Raw genomic sequence first — 22629 nt, 5'->3', positions numbered from 1 at the left:
GGAGCTGCCCTCGGGGGTGTTCTTCTCAGCTCTTTTACCTCGTCAGTTCTTCCAGTCACTTCAGATTCTCTGTTCACGAGCAAGCGTCAAAGGCTTTTCTGAGATCCGCTTTTTACCTGTTGTTGTTTTTTTTTGAGAGGGTGGAGAGGAAGGGGTTCCGTATATATCCTCCAGCAGATAGACAGGACCACCAGTAAACCTACAGGGTTCCTCCATAGGTCACACATTTACAACACACAATTCAGATTAACATTATTTTTTGTATTCTCTGTAACAAAAATCCCCTTCAGTGTCAACATAGTTGGGTCACTTACATTTCAAAAGGAAAGACAAAATTTGGCAAAAATAGAAGCAATACTTTTTGGTTCCTGAAAAGTCAGGTTAATAACTAAAAGGAAAACTTTTAGTAAGAATCTTGGTGCACATTTTCAAAGTGTGAGCTTGCTACACGAAGGAGGAAGATTTCTCTGCTAAGAAGTGAATGCCTTTTCCCCCTAAATCTCTCCTTAAGCCATTTGAACAATGCTTTTTTTATTCGCTTAACATTACCTCTACAAAAGGAGACATGAAAAATAAAAATCAACAAAAACATCTCACGATGTACTCATGGAGACATCAACTCAGCCTTAAGACAGGGCTCTCATGTATTGTTCCCTTTGTTGTCTTTAGGTGCTGGCAACATCCCACAATGCATTTTGTCATTGGTCGTTAGTGTTCCCTGCAACTTGTCTGTTTTTGAGGTGGTCCCTTAGAAGGGGTATAGTCAAGATCATATTTTGGCTCCTCTAGTCTTGTTTAATTTTTTTTAATTTCTAACCTACACTTGCTTATAATCAATTGATAGTGTATTCCACAGTTGGTCACTGGTCTTGCTTTGGCTGATGATATTGAGCTTCTTCATTATTTCTGCCCACGGATGTAGTCAGTTGGATTCATGCTTATTCCTTGTGTCAAGGCCCACATGTATAATCACTGTACATGTTATTGGAAAAAGGTATTTGCAAATATAGAAGCCACTGGTCTTGAAACATTCTATCATGAGCTCTCTAGCTTTGGTTCTACCAGCAAGGCTGTGTTTCAACCACTGATCTTTTCTCTTTATTTCCATCGTCCCCATTCCATTAACCAGTCATTATTAATGCATCACGATTGCATTTTGATCAAGTTTCGACTGAAGAAGTTAGTAGACTTCCTCATTTTCTTCATCATTGGCTCTTGGGGTTTGTGAATAAATTTGTCTTCCTTGTAGACTTATATATAATATCCTATCAAGCAAAGCATTGTACTTCAATCTTGAAATGCTCTTTTTGATGATGAATACAATACCATTCCTGCTGATTTTCTCATTCTTGGGATAGTAGGACATATGCTATTCCAATTCAAAATGGCCAATACCCATCACTTTCAGTTCACTACTGGAGATTTGGTGGCATAGTGGTTATGCAGATGGACTGCTAACTGGAAAATCAATGGTTCAAAACTACCAGCTACTCCATGGGATAAAGACAGGGCTTTCTCTTCTCATAAGGAGTTATAATCTTGGAAACACACAGGGACGGCTCAAGCCTGTCCTATAGGGCTTCTGTGAGTCGGCATCGATTTGATGGCAATGGGTTTGGTTTGGGTTTAATGTCTAAAGTATTGTTCTTTATACTCCTTGCTATATCTAGAAATAAGATAGAAAACCTAGCACAGTTTCTAATGAACAAGAGGTATACATTAAAGTATAGCTAGTGCTTTTAAGTAATATTTTTCCTTCACAATATATTCTGATATATACCATAATTAACCAGTGTATCAAACCAAGGAAAGTTGGTGCCTTATGAAATATTTTCCATAGACATTGATTATGGATTTAAGTAAAATGAAAATTTCTCCATTTATCATTATATTGCTTCTTGTTGCAGTTGTAAGGATTTGTTTGTTTGTTTATATTAACCTGTAATCCAGACTTAATATTTGTCTTTTATCTTCATCAGTAAGTGCTTCAAATTCTCTTCACTTTACTAGAGAGCAAGTAAGGTTGTGTCATCTGCACACCACATACTATTAACAAATCTTCGTCCAATAATGTAGCTCTTTTTCTTCTTCACATAGCCCAGCTTCTCAAATTATTTGCTCAGAATACACATTCAATGAAAAATACCTGAGCTGCACCTTTCTGGATTTTACGCCGTGCAGTATTTCCTTGTTTCATTCACCTGACTGCCTCTCGGTCTACACATAGGTTCTGCGTGAGCACACTGCCCAAGCAAGCAGCAGCAAAGCACTCTCATGATGTATTACATTCGGCAACTCTACAGCAAAGGCCTCTTTAAAGTCTTAAAAAGCAAAGATGACACATTGAGGGTTACGTTGCTTCTGATACAAGCCATGGGTTTTCAGTCATCTCATATGCGTGTGAAAGTTGAATGATGAACAAGGAAGACCAGCGAGGAATTAAAGCCCTGGTGAAGAAGACTGCACGTGTCATAGAAAGCACGGAGAAGACACGTTGTCTTGAGAGCGCAGTCGGAATGCCCTTTCGAGGCAAGGCTAGCCAGACTTCCTCTCCTGTATCTGGGAGGCGGTATCAGGAGGGACCAGCCAATGGAATGCCTGGTAAAGCAGAGGGCAGAGGAGTGGACAGAGGAAGACCGTGAACAAGACAAAGGAACACAGTGAGCGCAAATCATGGATTTAAACCAAGCAATCCTTCGAAGGCCTGCTCCAGACCAGGCAGCACTTTGTTTTGTTGGACATAGTATCATTCTGAGTCAGAAGCAACTTCCTCGGTAACTAATAATAATATCAACACGAAGTATTTAGAAAAATAGACTTTGTAAAAACAATGGTGGAAATAAATGAAACGAGCAGAATATATACCCTTTAAGTACTATTTAAGGAACAAGAGTATATGATGTACATAGTGGAGAATTTAGAAACATTTGGTAACTGAGTGTCTAGGTACTTGCTGCTGAGACAATTATTTTGTGTTCCTAATGACTCATTCAAACAAAATCTTCATCCGCATGACTACTTGATTATTGGATAAACAGATAGGGCTTTCTACTTTCTGTAAAGAGTTACAGTCTTGGAAACTCACAGGGGCAGTTCGACCTTGTCCTATGTGGTCGCAATGAGAGGGAAAACTCGATGGCAGTGAGTGGTTTGCTTTGGTACGGTTTAAAGGGGTTTGGATTTGCAGGCATAAGAGTAAAACTTTTCAATTTAACAAAATGAAGAATTACATATCATCACCCCGTCTTATAAAAAGGCTATGATGTGACTGAAAATTGTTGAATTTTTGTTGTTTATGACAGGTCATCAAGCCAATATTAGGAGATAATCTGAAAATCATTTCCACAAGTAAGAATCGGACTAGGTCTTCTTACTCATTCTTTGCAATGGTCAAGATCTGATGATAAAATTATTGTCCTTTCAGAAAGACAGTCTCATAGCAACTATCATATGTGCTTAAACAGTCTTTAACTAAACCTTTGAGACTCACAGGCAAAGGCATCTGCTTTACGTGCATGACATACATATTCAGGCTTTAATGAAATCAGAACTTTTTGTTTTGTTTTACAGGGTGCATAACTCGACATCCATATTGCCGTGTCTAGAGAAAGACTGTACTATCTGATTATGACATGCCTTTAAGACAGTGAATAAATTCAAACATTTAAATACCAGCAAATGTATTAGTCAAGGAAATTTGAGTGCAGTTGAAAATGGGGACTAAAAATTATGGGAAAGGAGAAGTAGATTATATCACTAATATGAGAAAGAAGCTTATAATTGAACATTGATGGATGCAGCATGTCAAAATGATTTGGTAAAGATTTCCAAATGAGACAGATTATGGTGGGGTTCAAATTAGAAACAGAACATACTGAGTGAGTAAAACCATTGATGAAAGAATTACTTCTCTGTCTTCTGAAGTCAGTCAACTAGAGGACTGTGGAGCATTCCCAGGCCCTGCCCTGCTGCGTGCGTTATGATACAATACAAAAACCCTCTTCCCTTGTGAAATAGAAAGTACCTTAATAATCAATCAAAAATTTTAGCTAAGTGCAGAATGATACAAGGCTTCACACACATTTATTCTTGACTACATTTTTATGTCATCACCTTTATTTACTTTCCTCACTGCCATCAAGGTGATTTGCGACTCGTTGTTAAAGGGAGGTGACTTCCTCCCTCAGGGCCATCGTAGGAATTAAGGTCTCACAAATTTAATCATATCCCAGAGTGATTAAGATGGAAAAACATTGGATTTTTAGTCTTGCACTGTGCTAGAAAAAGACCAGGGAAGCTAAAATACTCCACATTTGGTTGGTTTCCCATGCAAAATGAGGCGGAGTTATCCGCTCAATCCCTCTATAGCCTCTACGTACTAATGAGTAAGAGCTCCTATGTGCCACGGGGACAAAGACGTGGCTTTCTGTTCCCGTGAAGATGGGGTGCCTTTGGAGACTCAGTGGGCAAGTCTGCCCTGTCCTTCAGGATCACTAAGGGAATTGACAGTGAAAGTTATGCTATAAAGGTGCTCAGCTAAAATTTCTCTCCCTTATTCACCTCACAGCTTTCTATTTTACAAAGACCATTTCTCTCTCATTCTTAACGACATTTTCTTACACTTGTATTTTAATAATGCCACCTTTGTGAAAATTAAGGTCAAGAACCCAAATCAGCTTTTTCTGGCTGCTCCGCTCCATGCCCTTGACCTTGACATGTGTGCCTCTAGCTTCCTCAACTTGTCGCCTCTTTCATGCAGCCACTGCCTGCAGATGAGTCTGCGCATGGGCCTTTAATGCTGGATATTTCCCACCTCTCTAAACGCAGCCCAAGTCATTCCTTCCCCATCATTTAAACAATTATAAAAATATAAATACCTACCACAAAACTAAAAAAGCAAGTATCTTTCCTGTTTCCAGCAGATAAGCACCCCCCACCCCGCCAGTGTCTAATAGATCCTTTGGAAGCTTTGTTGTACAACTAACTCAATGTTACCATTGCTACTGGTGTTTTCATACTCTGATCCCTTTTCAATGACATGTAGGTTCATGATGTCCAAGTTAGCTATTTCACTGGAATATTGCCTTAGGTGACACAATTCAGAAGATCATTTTTAAAATGTGGCCTTCAATTATGAAACGATGAGGATGCCTGCAGTAAAAATAAAACTGTCCAGTTGCCAGCATTCAAATTATGGATGCATGTAGAATATTTCCTTATCTTTGCACATATAATGTACAGTCATATCATATAAATATACAAAAAGCATATTTAAAAACAAGCCCAGTTTTTTAATGAGATATAGTTAGTACAACATATTTTCATTTTGAAGCACCCAAATACTTCACATAAGACACCATGGTATGAACATGCGTGTATCAATTACCTCATCTTTCCTTGCTTCGTGTCCTTTCTGCACAAACCAGATGACTTTGGCTTGTAAAGACCGCGGCGCGCATTCCAGCAAAGTGCTGTTGTTCTCTATACCATAGGCCAGTCGCTCTTCTGTCTTGTCCAAAGCATCCCCTGCAACATGAAATGGGAACACCAGCCCTTGAGTTTTCTGATCATTTAAAAAAAAAACACCCTTTACTCCTTTGCAGCATAGTGAATACTTTATTACTTAAGATAAATGATGGTCGTTTTTAAAGAAGGTTATGTTAAAATTATTTCAAAAGATAGACATATCAGAACCAGGCATCCAGAACATGGGTAGATTGCAGGACGGGCCCAAAAAGACGTAGTGGGGAATTTGGCTAGCTACAGATGGGCTCATCAGCGACCCGAAGAAGCTGCAGCAACGGTAAAAGCAAGAGAAATCCATGACCAGGCCCATTGAATACAGCCAGGAAGTGAAGGGGAGAACCAACAGCCCAGGCATGGCAAATGATCAAATCATGCTCACAAATAGAAGCAGAAACCGGAAGACTAAGTGATACAGCGTATAACATAGTCACAAGTGTGAGCAGGGTCTTGACAATCGATTGCATTTACACAAATGTTGGGTGTCAGCATTAAGAAGAGAACAGGGAACTGCATCAGTTAACTTTGCCAGTCAGATCTTCTGGATTAAGATGTCTGTCTGGGGCAGAGAGGCTCTTATTGGGCATGCAACTACGTAAGTGCATTCAGCGACACTGGGGATGAAAACAAGTGGATCCAGTATTTGTTATTTTACCTGTGATCAAACTTAGCACCTAGATATCAAGATCTTTTCCCTCGTGCCTGACTCTTCCTCTTTAAGACGGACATCTCAGCTTACTTTAAATAAAGATTTTTTTCCTTCTCTTGATGTATTCTCCAGAGGCTTGAGTCCTTCAGGGAATCCTGAGTCCAATCGGGGTGTGGAAAACCAAAGCTGGACCCTCTAGATCTGGACACAACCACCTCTGTGCTCCTCATCAAGGTGCACACCTTTGTTACTTCTTGGAGAACCCAGCGACTCTGCCCGCAGCTTGGCACCAATTGCTGTGACTGATGTCTGTAGCTGCAGGACTGTGCTTTTCTGTCTTCCTTGACTTTGTTCCATTTGTTGAAAGCTATTTTCTCTAGTCCTTTCCATGTCAGATTACCTACAACCCACTGTCTCATTCCCACATCTGCGCCATCAACTTCAGCCTTAGCAGACTCTGTTCTTAACACAATATGTGATTTGGTACAAATTACATCACTCACGAAAAAAAATCACTTAAATTATATAAATTATATAGAATGTGGTGAAAAAATGACCAGATAGAAGAGCGAAGTCTTAGAGATGACCACTGTGACATTAGCTCCTAATTAGAACAGTATTTTCATTCTAAGATGCTCCTCTTTTGAGGTCCGGAATTAACTCTTGGGAGTGATGCATAAACATATTTTCTTATTATGTAAAATAATTATATGTCAACTCCCTTATGTTTTAACTACTTGGAAGAAAAAAGAGAATAATTTCAGCAACATTTCTGTAGTATATATCAATCTGAAAGAAAACAAGGCCTCCCTTTTTGAAAAGTTTGCAACTTAGCTTCAATGTGTACTATAACCCATAGCAATCAATTTTGTATGGATTACCAACAAACTGCTGTCCAAAGCATTGCTGAGCTGCATTTCCATGGCGAATATCTTGTCTGCGGAACCGCCTGGAAAAAAAAAAGAGTAAACGCATTTAGCGGTTCAGATTGTGATTTTCCAGACTTTAAAATGCAGCCAACTGCATTAAAAATCCAAGTGGTGTTCTGCTACTGAAAAAATGGATTCGTCATACCAAACAAGGATAAAATCTAAGTTTCATAGCTTTCTATATTTCCACGGAGTGTTTTTCAATGGTTAATGGGTACATAGGAACAGTCTTTGAATGTTAATATAAGTTTGAACTTGGGATTTGAGATCATCTAAGAAGGTTTCCTTTACATTTGGATAATACTTTGGTTCAACAAGGTCTTCTGAAATAAACAAGTATCATGTTTGGTAAGAGATGGGTGTAGTTAAAGACAGTAGGCAGAATATTTATTTTAATAAAGTTTTCATAAAGGTACATTAATCTAAATATTCTGTTCTGTTACCAGCAAGAGGTGATGGAGAAGAGATACAGAAAAGCTCATTACCGGCAGTTAACATCAGGCCAAGGGCCAACTGATAGGGACCATCAATTAATTACTCTTATTTAAGTTCAGGTTGAAGCTGTAGAAAACTAAAATAGGTCTAGGAGAGCCAAATTACAAACTCGAGTCTATCCCACCTGAATTTGAGAACATCTCAAGATGAAATTTGCTGCATTGAACACTGATGACAACTGACCCGATGAGCTGTAGATGACACCAAGAACATCGTACACGAAGAAAGCAAAATTCAAAGGACAGGAAAGAAATTAAACAAAACAGCATGGAGATTCGAAGAAACCCTAAACCTTGCTCTTATTCATAGAGTAGCTAAGGCACATGGGAGAAATTATGCAGTCAAAGAGTTGAACAGAAGGTTGTAAAGAACAGCTCAAGATGACAAAATCAAATATTATCCTGAAATGTGCGAGGACCTAGATATAGAAAAGCAAAGGGAAAAAGCATGGTCAGCACATCTTTAACTGAAAGAACTGAAGAAAACTTCAAACCTCTAGTTTCAATATTGAAATCATCTATGCAAAATAGCCCAGGATGCAGGATCCACCGAGGGAAGATGGAAAGAATACGCAGAGTAACTATACCAACGAGAACTGGCCGGCACGCAATCATTTCATGAGCAAGAACCAGTGGCACTGAGGGCGGCAGTTCAAGCTGCACTGAAGGCTTTCGCCCCGAACGAGGTTCCAGGAAACGATGGAACGCTGGTCAAAATGCTTCGGCAAATGATGCAGCATTGGAAGCACTCCTTTGTGTTTGGAAGATAGATCCTTAGACAACTAACTGGAAGAGAGCCGATTTGTCCCCTTCCAAAGAAAGGTCATCCAACAGAATGCTCAAACCACAGAACAATATCCTCAATTTCACCACAAAGATCATCCAGCAATGCTTGGCGCAGTATGTGGACAGGACACTACCAGAGATCCAGATGGTATTCAGAAGAGATTGTGGAACAAAGGAGATTATTGTTGATGTCAGATGGATCTTTAATGAAAGCAGAGAAACACCAGAACGATGTCTAGTTGTGTCTTACTGATCATGTAAAGACCTTCCACTGTGTGGACGACATCAAACTCCAGGAAGTCTTGAGAAGAACAGGAACCCCAGAAGATGTCATGGTGCCCATGCAGGACCTGTGAGTGGATCAGGAGGACGTTGTGCAAACGGAACGAGGGGACACTGCATGGTTCAAAACCAAGGAAGATGTGCGTCAGGGTTGTATCATCTCACCAGACTAATTTAATCTGTATGCTGAGCAAATCAACAGAGAAGCTAGATTATATGAAGAATGTGGCATCAGGATCAGGAGTCTTATTAACAACTTGAAATATGCAGATCACACAACCTTGTTTGCTGAAGGTGAGCAACTTGAAGCCCTTGCTGATGAAGATCAATGATTGCAGCCTTCAATTTGGATTATAATTCAATCTGAAAACTAAACTCCTCACAACTGGACCAATATGTAGCATAATGATAAACAAAAAAAGACAAGTTGCGAGGGATCTTTTGCTGCTACGTTCCACAACTGATGCTCATGGAAGCAGCAGCCAAGAGATCAAAAGAAGAGTTGCGTTAGCTACATCAGCTGCATAAGACCCCTTTAAGGTGCTGTAGAGCGAAGATGTTACCATGAGGACTGGTGTGTCTGATCAAGCCAGGGTCCTTTCAATTGCCTCGTATGCAATGTGAAGTTGGACACTGACCCAGGAAGATTAGAGAAGAATGAATGCATTCGAATTACGGTGCTGGTGCAGAACACTGAAAGTACCGGGACTGGAAGAAGTACAGCCAGAATGCTCCTTAGGAACAAGGATCATGGAACTCTGTCTTGGGTACTTTAGACATGTTATCAGGGGGATTGGCCATGATGTTTAGTCAAGTGGCCGGGCCGCAAACAAGAGGAAGGGCATCAACACAGTGACGCAGTGGCATAGGAGGACAAGGGGGGGATGGTGCAGCGCGGATGGGGCTTTACTCTGTGTACACAGGGTTTCGATGAGTCTAACCGACTTGATGGCACTTAGCAACAAGAACAATAACACGATGAGGAAAAAATAATTCTAGATCAGGTATCACATTTAAATTGTGTAAGCGACTTTTTAAGGAATTCAACAACATGGGAATTATTCTTTAAGGACTAGAATTCTTAAGTCAAGACCTCAAACATACGTAATTCAAGTTAGAGATACAAACGGAAATACTAAATAAGGAGAAAACACCATTGTTTCTTTCATAGAATTTCCTCAAACTTAAGAGAAAACAGGAGACAATAGTTAACTAATGGATAAAAAGTAAATCAGGAGTTTTACTTTTGAGGGAATGAGTGTAGCTTCCAAAGAAACAAACAAACAAACAAAATGAGTAATTTTAATTATACTTAAGCTTTCTCTCTGAATTTCAGGAAGGACCCGGCTACAAATACCAATGCCCTCACCCACATGCTAGATTATTGCATGCAGCCCTCTGTCCCTGGCTCTTCTATTCTCCGTTGTAAACGGAATTTGGTGCAAAGGACACCTATGATCCTTTCATCTCATTTTCCTCCCAATTTTGGTTTCCATTGCTGTCATCTAATATTGACAATATTCTGTGAAGATCCGGTACATTTTCTCACATGTGAGTTAGATGACATCATCTCATAAAATGTTTAGGATTATGACCTATGTCTAGGTCTTGATGTTATTGAGAATCGAAAGCTTGTTCTACAATAATGACTAATCCAGTATTCTTGAAATCAGTGAAATTGTTTTGCACGAATGCTGCCGTGTAAAGTTTACTACGAGTCAAGTGATGTGAAAATGAAGTGAACTGCAGTCAGATAATTCTAGAACCGCGCAGGGCATCGACAAGCAGTGCGGACAATAAGCTGAGCCCACAAAATGTTGGCTCAAACTTAGGAGGAGGAGCCCTGGAGGAGCTCTGCTGGCACCGTGGTTCTGTGCTGGGCTGCGATCCACATCGTCAGTAGTTCACATGGGGCTTTCGACTCCTGGAAAGAGTTACAGCCTTAGACGCTTACAGGGCCAGTTCCACTCGTTCTACAGGGTCTCTATGGGTCCGTGTCGACTGGACAGCACCTGGTGAGTCGGGATGCATTTGAAAACAAAGTTTCTCCGCCTGCAAGGTCTCCGGTCATATCACTCTAGCAACACAGAGACACCCTGTATTTCAGCATGAGACATTGTGGTAGGGAGCTTTAAGATCAACAAGAGGTGAGATAAAGGTTGACCAAAGTTAATTTTTTTTCAATAAGCACTGGAAATAGACAAAATATCCAAGCAATGAAAATACCTAGTTCTGTAAATGATTGTGTATTTTGGAAGACTACTTTAAACAAGTGGTTTGGGTTGTGAATTAATATTTTCCCCCTGTTAACTCATTTTCATTCTGTGAACAGAAAAGGTCTTTATTTTACCAGCCGGTTTGGAAATTTTTTCTTTAAGTCAGGTACGCAACAAAAGTGTTCCGCAACAAAAGCAAACTATTTTCCCGTCGTGTGCTGGGTCAAGTCCAGAAGCATCCTCCAGGGGCGGGTGATGGTGGAAAAGAATCTGACACCCCTAAAGATCCCCATGTCACGGAATGGAATTAACTCATCGATGAGAGCTGCTCCTAACACCAGCAGTTCACCCCTTCTGGCTTCTCGTCTTGCCCATTCATTAAACTCTCTCCACATCATCATTTTCCTTCACCTTTAAAATATACTAACACATTTATTTTCATTCGATTTTGTAGGATGCACCAAGTGCCAAGGAATATTTAGCTATGGAAATTGCTCTTTGTTCATCATCATCACGCAAATTTTATTTTAAAATAATATTTGTTATCTATAAGTATGTGGTATGAGGATGGTGGCCATTAATATTGCTGCAAATAATGACAGAGAACTGAATATTATTATTTGGGGTAAAATTACCCTGCCACTCTCAGATTCTGCTACTATAATCCTGACCCATGGAATTTCACAGTTGTTCCTGAACATTCAATGCCCTTGAACTAGCAATTAATTATCTTTAACTGGAATATGAATCTATCTCTAATTTTAAATGTGGAGCTCTAAAGTTGAGTTATTTTGATTATTAAATATATTGTGCATTTTACTGTATTGGTACCTTATTAAATATCAAGTTTTCAATAATAAGCTATTACTACCATCAATTAAAATTTCATCCACAGGAGATAAGGGGCTGCGGTTGTTTCTTCATTCCCTTTCTGTAGAGTATAATAATTTGCTTAATAGGATAATATATTTTAAATAATATTTAAAAATTATTATATTGCTATTTTCTTCAGATATCAAGCATTTATGTGAAATTAATTTGTTCATTAGAATAAAAAAATTTACTATCTGCTTATTAACTTTTATATTTTTCATACAATGTCATTGCAATATCAATTAATCTTAGACAAGATTAACAAAAGTTTGAATTAGTAAAGTTTTGTTTTGTTTTTAAAGAATTTATATTATAGATGTTAATGTTTCACAAATAGCAGCTACACTAAAATAGTTTGTTTGAATTTAAAAAGAATTAATGAAAAGTAGCCCAAAGGGAAATAGTTGGAAAAACCAAATGAGTACAACCTTCTTTTCATAAAGAAATTGTTCCACATTGTTGCTGTCTATGGTTCCAGTCATCTTATTAGAAGAAAATCACTGCCTATCTCAGAAGGAATGAAATTAAGTCTCCCTACCATGGCTCTTTGAAGTGGGCATACTTCCTAAAAGCTGAATGGCAAAACAGCTTAGTCATTAAAGACCTTCTTCCTCTCAAAATCTCCCGTTCAAAGGATCTTGGGATTTACCATCTCTAACAAATGGCCATGACCTCTACGAATTCAACACATTGGACTTTGGAAGCCTTTAAGTGTCTTTCATTTGTGTCGCATTAAATCACACGTTTCATTAATTATACAGGTCATGCATTTGCCTAGGAGTTAAAATATTCACTTTCAAAATGAATTAAATGAAGACCAGCTGGCAGAAAGGACACAGGGCAAATACAGGATGTATTTTAGAGTTTATTTATTTATTTCCCTTTTAAGTCCTGAATCCCTCGTGTGTGGTAGCTTACCATTTCCACATTTTACATTTATCTAAACACATTTCATGTCTTGCAGCAAAAATTTCTAAATGGGAGCAGTTATCCAAACCGGAGTGGACAAAGAAAAGTCAAAATGTCAGGTTCATTTCCAGTATCTGCAGCTGATGGTTTATGAACTTGTTTTCAGGAAATTTCAATTTGGGGGAGCTTTGAATTTTATGTGAATGATAGTTCGATGGAAAGCTACATTATGAAAATTTGAATAATGGAAATTAGATTTCTTTGCTGCTTATATTTATCCTTGGTATACATGTATGAGGATAATGCTGCACACTGCCACTTGTCTTGGTGGGCTGTGTTGCTGTGTTGCTGTGTTGTTGTGCTACTGTGCTGGTGTGATTCAGGAAGCTATAGCACTAGTATTTCACATGCCAGCCGGGTCACCTAAAGGGAACAGGTTTCAGAGGAGCTCCCAGACGAAGAAGAGGAAATCGGCTGTTCACTTTGGAGGAATTAGCCCCGGAAAACCTTCCGTGTAGCACTGACACATTATCAGATCCTGAGGGCTTAATCAATTGAAGCGGAACTTTGTCAGAGTAATGCAAGAGGGTGAGCCCCTCGGGTCAAAGGCACTTAAAATCGGATGGAGGAAGAGCTGCCTTCTCAAAGTTTCAGTGGACCATAATGACTTGAATGGAGGGAATAAAGCCTTTCTGACCTTAATTTGCTGACAGGGAATCACTCAGAATTAGAAGAAACAGCTGCAAAAATTTACTAGTAAAATGAAATGGTATGCACGAAAGTTTTAGTGAGCTGAAATGGACGGTATTGGCCATTCGGAATAATAAAATCAAAAGGTTTACTGTGCTGGGAATGGCCCAGTTAAGAGGAATGTCATTGCATTCACCTTCACAAAAGGCATTTCATGGTTCATTTTCAAGGACAGTGCTTTCTGTCTGTCCAGCAGAACCCTGCTAGCTCAGCCGCATCAGTGCTCGGCCTAATCGGATTTCGATGCAAAATGTCAAGGAAGTTTTGCATCAGAAGCTCGAACAAAACACCAGAATCTGACACGATGCACGTGATTTTTGTAAACAAAAACAGTTCCTGTTTTGGTCACCTGGCCATAGTTGGCATTGTTTGTACTCATTTGTTTAAACCTTTTGCAGCTGTGTTCCAAGTGTTTTGCTATTGTTTTCTTAAATTTTGTGGCTTTTTGTACTGTTTTTTTCAGATAAAAAGCACTGGTCATAAGAGTTTTTTGAAAAGAATCATCATGAATCATCGTGTTAACATATTGTTGATGATAATTTAGTAAACCCTTTTAGAGAACAGTTAAGGAAACACCAACAGCAAACCACATTCAACAGATTTTTCTTTTTTCTTATTTTTTAGAGAAAGCCATCCAGGTCCTAGTGAAAAAAGGCAAAGATGAGGGAAAACTCCTAAAAAGCAGCTACCAGTTGATTTTATGAAAGGGGATTCCCCTTCCCAACAGTGACTCTCTCCCCATCCTTCCTCTCCACATCCGTGTCCACGCCACAGATCCAGATCCTCATCCATCTCAAGGTATGGGCCATATTGTAGTCGTTAAAAAAAACACAACTTTTTCATGTTGTGTTTTTATTGAAAGGATATGATTTAACTTTGTACTTCATTGTTCTGTATAAAAAGGCAAGGTGAGGGTAAAATCATGGTGTTTGAGAATGGATGAATCCATTTGCAGTTATTTCTTGTGGGAAAAATTGATCTGGAACTCGACTGCATTGCATCTCAACACTCCTTCTAGAAAAGATTAGCATCGAGGTCCGGGATTATATATAGGAGCATATCTATCTTCTTTCAAGGAAATCCAACCAATACAACTATTATTCAAATGTATGCACCAACCACTAAAATTAGTGATGAAGGAATTGAAGATTTCTACCAAAGTCTTTAGCCTGAAATGATCAAACCTGCAGTCAAGAGGCATTAATAATTACAAGCAATTAGAATGACAGGGGTGGAAACAAAGAGGAAGTGATGGTAGTTGGACAATATAGACTTGGAGATAGAAAAGAGGTTGGAGACTACATGATAGAATTTTACAAACCAGTGACTTCTTCATAGTAAATACCTTTTTAAAACATCACAAAAGGTGAATATATATATGAACTTCTCCAAAAGCAATACACAGCAATAAAATTCACTACATCTCTGGGAATAAAAGGCAATGGAGAAGTCCAATATCAGCAACTAACAGAGCAGGGGCTGACTGTGGAACAAACCACAAATTGCTCCTATATAAGTTTAGGTTGAAGCTAAAGAAAATGAAAAGTCCGGGAGAGCCAAAATACAAACACGAGGATACCCAACTGAATTTCCAGAACCTTTCAAGTATAGATTTGCTGCATTAAGCACTAATGACAGAAGACCCAGTGAGCTGTGTGTGTGTGTGTGTGTGTGTGTGTGTGTGTGTGAGTGTGTGTGTGTGGGGGGGGACATCAAGAAAATCATTCATGGAGAAAGCAAAAAGTCATTAAAGAGAGAAGATTAAAGAAAAATAAAAGTGATGTGAGAAGAGACTTTGAAGCTTGCTCTTAATCATAGAGTAGGTAAGGAAGAGACGGATGATGCCAAAGAGCTGAACGGAAAATTTGAAAGGGCAGCTTGAGAAGACCAAGTGAAATATTATAATGAAATATACACAGCCCTAGAAAACAAACAACCAAAAAAGGATGACCATGTTCGACATACCTTAAAGGCTGAAAGAACTGAGGAAGAAATTCAAGCCTCAAGTTACAATATTGAAAGACTGACTTTATGGGCAGAATATTGAATGCCATGGAAAGCATCAAGAGAAAATGGAAAAAACAAGCAAACATAGTCTCTGTACCCAAAAGAACTCTTCTACCATTTCAAGACATAGCACAGGAGCAAGAACCAATGATACATTGGCATTGAAATGCTTCAACAAGCTGATGAAGCCCTGGAAGCACACTCTCAACTCTGCCAGAAAATATGGAAGACAGCCAGCTGACTGGAAGTGAGCCATCTTTGTGTCCAGTTCAAAAAAAGGTGACCCAACAGAATGCTCAAACTACAGAACAATTCATTGATAGCACATGCAAGTAAAATTTCGCTGAAGATCATCCAACAGTGGTTCCAGTAGTACATTGACAGGGAGCTGCCAGAGATTCAGGCCAGATTCAGAACACATGGAATAATTATTATCATTGCTGACGTAAGATGGATTTTGGCTGAAAGAAGCTAATAATAAAAAAATGTTTACTTATATTTCATTGACTATGCAAACTTATTTAACTCTGTGGATCATAACAAAGAATGGATATATTTGAAAAGAACGGGAATTTGAGAACCCTTGATTGTGTTCATGAGGAACGTGGACATGGATCAAGAAGAACTGTACTAACAAAATAGGGGCATTAAATCAAGAAAGGTGTGTGTCCAGGTTGCATCCTCCCACCACATTTATCGAAACTGTATGCTAGGCAAATAAAGAGAGGAGTTGAATTATATGCAGAAGACTCCAGAATCAGATTGGAGGAAGGCTTATTAACAATTTGCAATATGCAGATGATACAACCTTGCTTGCTGGAAGTGAGGAGGACTTGACACCCTTGCTGATGAAGATCATGGATTATAAGGGTCAGTATGGATAATTGGAAGCAAAGAATATCCAATCTTCACAGCTGTGTCAATAGGTAAAAGATAAATGGAGAAAAGAATGGAGTTGTCAAAGATTTCATCTTCTTTGGAAACTCCCTGAGTTTACAATTTCCAGTTATCTTTATCATGTAAGCAATAATTAAGTCAGCACAGGACACAAAGCATCGGGTAAATCTGCTTCACAAGACCTCTTTAAAGGTTTGAAAATCAAGGCTGTTACGTTGAGTTCTAAAGCATGCCTGGCCCAAGCCATGGTATTTTCAATTGCTTCATATGTATATGAAAGTTGGACACAGAATCAGAAAGACCAGAGAAGAACTGATACATTTCCATTGTGAATCTGGTGAAGAATATTCCAAGTACCATGGACAGCCAAAATAACCAACAAATTTGTCTTGCAAGAAGTATAGTCATAATGATTCTTAGAAGCAATGGTGGCAAGACTTTGTCTCGCATGCTTTGGGCATGTGAGGAGAGACCAGTCCTTGGAGAAGGACATCATGCTTGGTCAAGTCGAGGGGCAGGAAAAAAGAGCAAGGCCCTCGAAAAGATGAATTAACCAAGTGACTGCAACAACGGGCTCAAACGTGAAAACCATTATGGGATGGCGCTGGACCAAGCAGTGCTTGGCTCTGTTGTTCATAGGATGGCTACAAGCCCGACCTGACTTGATGGCGCATACCAACAGCTGTCGCCATCCCTGCAAACATCCTGCACACACAGAACGTATATAACCAGTCACATCCTTAAACACCCCTGCTTGTTGCATGGACAAGCCAGGGATCATCAAAACAGCTGTGAGTAGAAAGTCTTGGTGGGCTTCAAACAGATTCTCTAAATTCCTCTAACTACACGGTTTTCTACAGAAAATTGATGACAGTTTTATTTCCATCCCGCATACAAAGTGATGCAATTGAGTCATTTGACAAAAGAACTCTGCTCTTTCAGAATGAATGATACGTTACTGGTAGTTATTGTCTGCTGTTAAATGAATTGAGAAACAAGATCCTTGAATCCCAACTGAATTTTTTTCTGCAATTAACATTTCTTTTCCTTTTAGTTTAATTTAAAGCTTTTTTATTATGATTTGGATGAAGTTTTCAGAGCAAATTGACTACCCATTCAACAATTTATATACATTTTGATTCATTACACTGGTTGCAGCCCATACAAAGTAAAGACACTCTTCCTCCCCCCTCCCCGAGTTTACTCTTTCCAATCGTCCTTCTAACCTATCTGTTCTTGACTTTGCAGCTTTTAAACCCTGGGCACCTGGTGCCCTTCTGATCTTGTGTGGTTGTTTGCTCTAAGGGGTGCATCCTTTCTTGAAGTCATTGTACACCTTAGAGTCTGTTGCCTGGTGAACTCTGAGCCACTAGAGTTACTTCAGGCCCATGACTGAAGGGTGTCTAAAGGCCATACCCTGGGGAATTCCACCAGTCTTTCTCAAGCTTGGTCATTTTTATCATTGGAGTTTTGTCCCATAGTTTTCGCCCATTCTCTCTAGGACCTTCTACTCTTATTCCTTGCAGGGTAGCTGATAGTAGTAGATATGTACCGTTTAGTTCTTCTGGTGTTATTATCATAATAGCTGATAGTAAGTAGCACCGTACACAGTCCTTTTGACTAATTTCTTCCATGTGTGTGTTTTCCTTTATGATTCTTTGCTTCAGATGAGAGACCCATAGATCTTACAAACTTCTAAGATCCCAGTAGTTACTCACCGAAGTAGGATGCAGAACATTGTATTCGTGGACTATGCCATGCCAAATGACCTGATATCAGCACCCTGAGACTGTCGTCCTGAGTCCCCAGGCTCAGCACTATATTTGGTTAATGCAGTGGGTTGTGGTTAAGAAGTTTTTATACACCTGCCTCCTGTACATTCTATATTTGGATATATTTGCAGCACATGTAAACATATACATAGGGCTTTCCTATATAATAGAAATATTCCATCAAATGCTGTGTCTCACCTTTTTGTATGGGTGCTTGTTGGGTAATACTGGGAACAGGATATGCCATCCCAGGCACAGTAAGGGTCTCGGGCCAGGCAGCAGTCTGCACAAGCACTTCCATACATGTCACACTGATGGAATCTGACTTGGGCCACAGCAGAATCAGTTCCAACGTATAGCTGTTGCTATAGAAACCAAAGAGAGAGACCACTACTATCAATGGGAAGAACTTTCAATAATTGTTTGTATTAGTGAATATTCATTTAAATTATGATGTAAATATTAGACGTCAGTGAATATTCACTTGGATTACACAGTTGTTTGGGGTAGATAATTGGCCATTGGCACTTTCATTTCTTCAAGATTTTAAATATTTTTATTAAGTTATAGGTAGGAATACAAAAATGACCAAACCAAGTTTTACAAGAATTGACAAAGCTATCTGTTCTGAGAAAGATTTCTTGAACCCTGTGTGTCTTCTTGTAATGATCTTTAGGGATGCCCAGTAAGAGACTTGGTAAGTCAATCGTCTGTAAACGCTGATACGTGATGTATAAAGTAGTATCTGTGTGGCGTAGTACCTAAGCAATGAACTACTAACTGGTTCCTGGTGGCCCTGCGGAGTAAACATTGGGCTGGTAACTACAGGTTAGCAGTTCAAGCGCACCACCCCTACAGTGGAAGAAAGATGAGACTATGCTACTATAAAGTGCTACCGTCTCAGAAACCCTTTCTAGGGACTCTTGTATCTGCATTGACTCAAGAGTGGAGTTTGGTTTGGGGTCTTTGATTAAATATTAGTGGTTCAGCCCATCCCCAGTCCTGGGCCCACCAGTGGCGCCTTACAAGTAAGGCCTGGCTTTCAGAAGGGCACAGTTTTGAAAAGCCATGGAACACTCATGCCTGCAAAAATAGAGTAACCACGAGGGGGAACAACATGGTGGTAAGTACAAATAGCAACTTTAATCAATGAAAATACATGTTTCAGAGTGTTCTGTAGGGTGTGTGCCACCTAGCCTAAACAGCAAGTTATTTTAATATAAATAAATACATATAAGCCATATATTCAATGGATGTTTTCCTAGAGCTACAGTAGAGAACAGTGACTGTAAAGTAGAAAGGAGCCTCATATAGCACCCTTTATGAGGCACGAAAGTAGCTAAGGAATAATGCCCCCAACGCCTTTCGAACTAAATGACTAAACGACTCATCTGGCCCTTTCCAAAGGTAGAGCACGAAGAAATTTATAAAATGTACACTGCTGTGTATTTTGTCACAATAAAATCATGATAATCCATAGTCAAGCAAATGTATCAATCCTATTATATCCTTTAAATACAGCAGAACCCCGGTCCTCGACCGCATCAGTACTCCACATAATCAGATTTCGGTGCGAAATGTCAAGACAAGTTTGCATCGGAGCTCAAACAAAACATCGGAATCCGACCCGACACATGTGATTCTTGTCAACAAAAGCAGTTCGTGTTTTGGTCACCTGGCGATAGCTGGCGTTGTTAGTACGCATTGTTTAAAACTGTTTGGCTGTGTTGCAAGCGTTTTGCTATTATTTTCTTAGATTTTGTCGCTTTTTGTACTGTTTTCAGATAAAAAGCACGGGTCCTAGGAAAGAGCTTTTTTTTGAAAAGAATCATCATGATAAGGAGCTGGTTAACCGTGTTATCGATATTGTTGATGATAATTTAGTAAACCCGTTTAGAAAACAGTTAAGGAAACACCAACAGCAGACCACATTAGATAGATTTTTTTTTTTAACAGAAAGCCAGCCAGGCCCTAGTGAAAAAAGGCAAAGAAGGGGAAAATCCCTGAAAAGCAGCTACCAGTTGATTTGATGGAAGGGGATTCCCCTGCCAAACAGTGACTCTCTCTCCATCCCTCCTCTCCACATCCGTGTCCACAGATCCAGATCCTCATCCGTCTCAAGGTATGGGCCATACTGCAGTTGTTAAACACTTTTTCATGTTGTTTCTTATTTAAATGGTATGATTTAACTCTGAAGTTCTTTACCTGGAATTTCAATTTCTCTGTCATGTTTTGTATAAAAAGGCAAGGTGAGGGTAAAAACTTGGTGGTCGAGAACGGAAGATTCTACTTTCAGTTATTTCGTGTGGGAAAAATTGATCGGGAACTCGACTGCCTTGTGTCTCGATGCTCCCTCTAGAGCAGGCTAGCGTCAGGCCGGGGTTCTCCCGTGTATCTGCTGTATAGAATGAGCATGCACACGGAAACACAGACACATGCACATAGACTTACTCTCTTTGAAGAAATCTCCATAGAAATAATAGGCACTGGATCCTGGTTGGGGGGTGGGGTGGGGACACAAAGAAAGAAAGAACATTTTCCTTTTTTACATAATAAACTACAGGTTTATCCCTATCTCTTGAATGAAACCCATTCTTAACAGCGTCTTCAATATTTTAAGTGGATTTTATAGCTGAGTCACACAGGTGACGATGGCTCTTCTGGTCTGTGAGCTTGAACTCAGGGGCCCTGGGGTGTGGAGAGCTAAACCATGAGCTGTTGACCAGAATATCCGTGGTCCAAGAAAGATGATGACGTGGTTTCTCCTGTTGATGTTTAAAGTGCCAGCAACACCAAGGGGCAGTTCTGGTCAGTCCTCTAGGACCGCTAAGGCTTTGCTTTTCTTTCTCTCTCTTTTCTTGAGCATAATTGTTTTCATATTTCAAAGTCACATGTAGATAAAATTATGCTTATAATGTTTTAAAGACAAACAGTAAATGTAAACAAGTTCAAGATACCCTTCAGTTAGATGCCTGTAAATAAGGTCTGCCTGTGTTTGAAAATCGGCCTAAACAGGGTCCGAAGTCACCTGAAATCATATTCTTGTAATGTGAGTGGCTCTGTGCCAGGCGGTCTAGTGCTTTCAGTTTTTAGTAAATCTGTATGCAAATAAGATACAATTTAAATTGTAGCTACTTTTTATTTTATTAATGGAGCAGAACAGCTATGTAGATGTGAAAAGCAAGGTATAATCTACGCAGCTTCTCATTCGTCCTTGGAATGCAATTTTTGTGTTTGCCTTAGAAGATTACTCCTGCTTTGGAAACTCAAGTACCTTAAAATAAAAGAACAAAGTCATAGTGCTATTTTTAATAAAGTAATTGTTCCATTGGAAGTAAAACAGCTTACTCTTTTAAAAGTTTATATTGCTAATAAACTATGTACTCTTTAATCATTTTAACACACGCTGATACAAAATACCTTTCTGCTGGGGTGAGTGTGGTTACTCACTAGGAAGCCAGAATGCTTTGAACAAGATGAATAATTTGTCTTGCTGCAGGAGAAGAAAATGGATAACTTGATTTTGAAAGCCGAAAGGTACTGCTAAGGATACTCCTTAAGACCAGAGTGTCCGTAGGAGCGCAGGGCACTCTAGTCAGCTCTGCAGGTAGGGAAATACTAAGCAGGTAGAACCAATCCTGATTCCTCTTTGAAGATTCTTTTTTGAAAGAGTTGATGTTTGATCCTCTACCTCATTACTTTATATATCTGTATCAATGTATATTACATTTTTTCAAACCATAATTCTTTCTACATGGATGCATGTGTTCATTCATTTTTATACTCAAGTAACAAAGTTTTTTACTAAGTTTTCTTTTTTATGAAATGTGATGAGAGCTTCAAAACTTCATGGAAAATTTCCATTATCCTTAAATCCCATTTTCCACCAAATTTGGAAGCCCGTTTGTATGAGAGTTAGAATACCTAACACAAAATTATTCTTTTACTTGGAGACTTAGTATGCTAAATAAATAAGCATAACTATTCTAGTTGGGATAAGATGATGACAGCAGGTGTACATCTCTGAGAAATTTGTAAACTGTTGGACACCAAATTTGAAATGCTACATACGTGGGGGCTTCAAAAACTTGATGATAAATGGAATGAAAAGATAACAGAATTTGTTCCCCATGAACATTTAAAAACCTCCTAGTATATCTCTGCTTTTGCATCTCTAATCGTTCAGTTATTATTCGCTATGTTCCTAATTTGAATAAATCTTCTGTGTAATCAAAAGCAAAATACTTGTCATTTCCATGCCCACAATATAAAAATAATCTTGAGTAGGAAAAATGCCTATCTTGATAGTACATTTGTATATGATGCAACTTTGAAATAATGATTCCAGATTCTATAGGGTCGCTATGAGTTTGCATGAAGTCTATGACAGCGAGTTTGATTTTTAGGAGCCTTGATGACCTACTGGTTGAGCCTTGGGCTGCTAACCACAAGGTCAGCAGTTTGAAACTACCAGCTGTGCTCTGGGGTACGACTTTGAAACGACTGCTCCTTGTGAGGAAGACAAGGTTTCTACTCCCTGAA

General features: G+C 39.1%; 1 protein-coding gene across 1 annotated transcript in view; it reads right to left on the bottom strand.

Annotated features, from left to right (window-relative positions):
• Positions 1 to 22629, bottom strand: part of SEMA3E (semaphorin 3E) — a 136777-nt gene that overhangs the window by 25355 nt on the left and 88793 nt on the right. The window contains exons 12-15 of the mRNA XM_075557357.1: positions 20539 to 20580; positions 18286 to 18452; positions 7054 to 7121; positions 5387 to 5526 (exon numbers count right to left, since the gene is read on the bottom strand). Of these exons, the coding sequence (XP_075413472.1) occupies positions 5387 to 5526; positions 7054 to 7121; positions 18286 to 18452; positions 20539 to 20580 (417 nt within the window). The remainder of the gene's footprint in view (positions 1 to 5386; positions 5527 to 7053; positions 7122 to 18285; positions 18453 to 20538; positions 20581 to 22629) is intronic.

The sequence above is a fragment of the Tenrec ecaudatus genome, chromosome 9 (genome assembly GCF_050624435.1).
Source record: "Tenrec ecaudatus isolate mTenEca1 chromosome 9, mTenEca1.hap1, whole genome shotgun sequence".
NCBI classification, from domain to species: Eukaryota; Metazoa; Chordata; class Mammalia; order Afrosoricida; family Tenrecidae; genus Tenrec; species Tenrec ecaudatus.
This window is presented reverse-complemented; position numbering and strand designations above follow the sequence as displayed.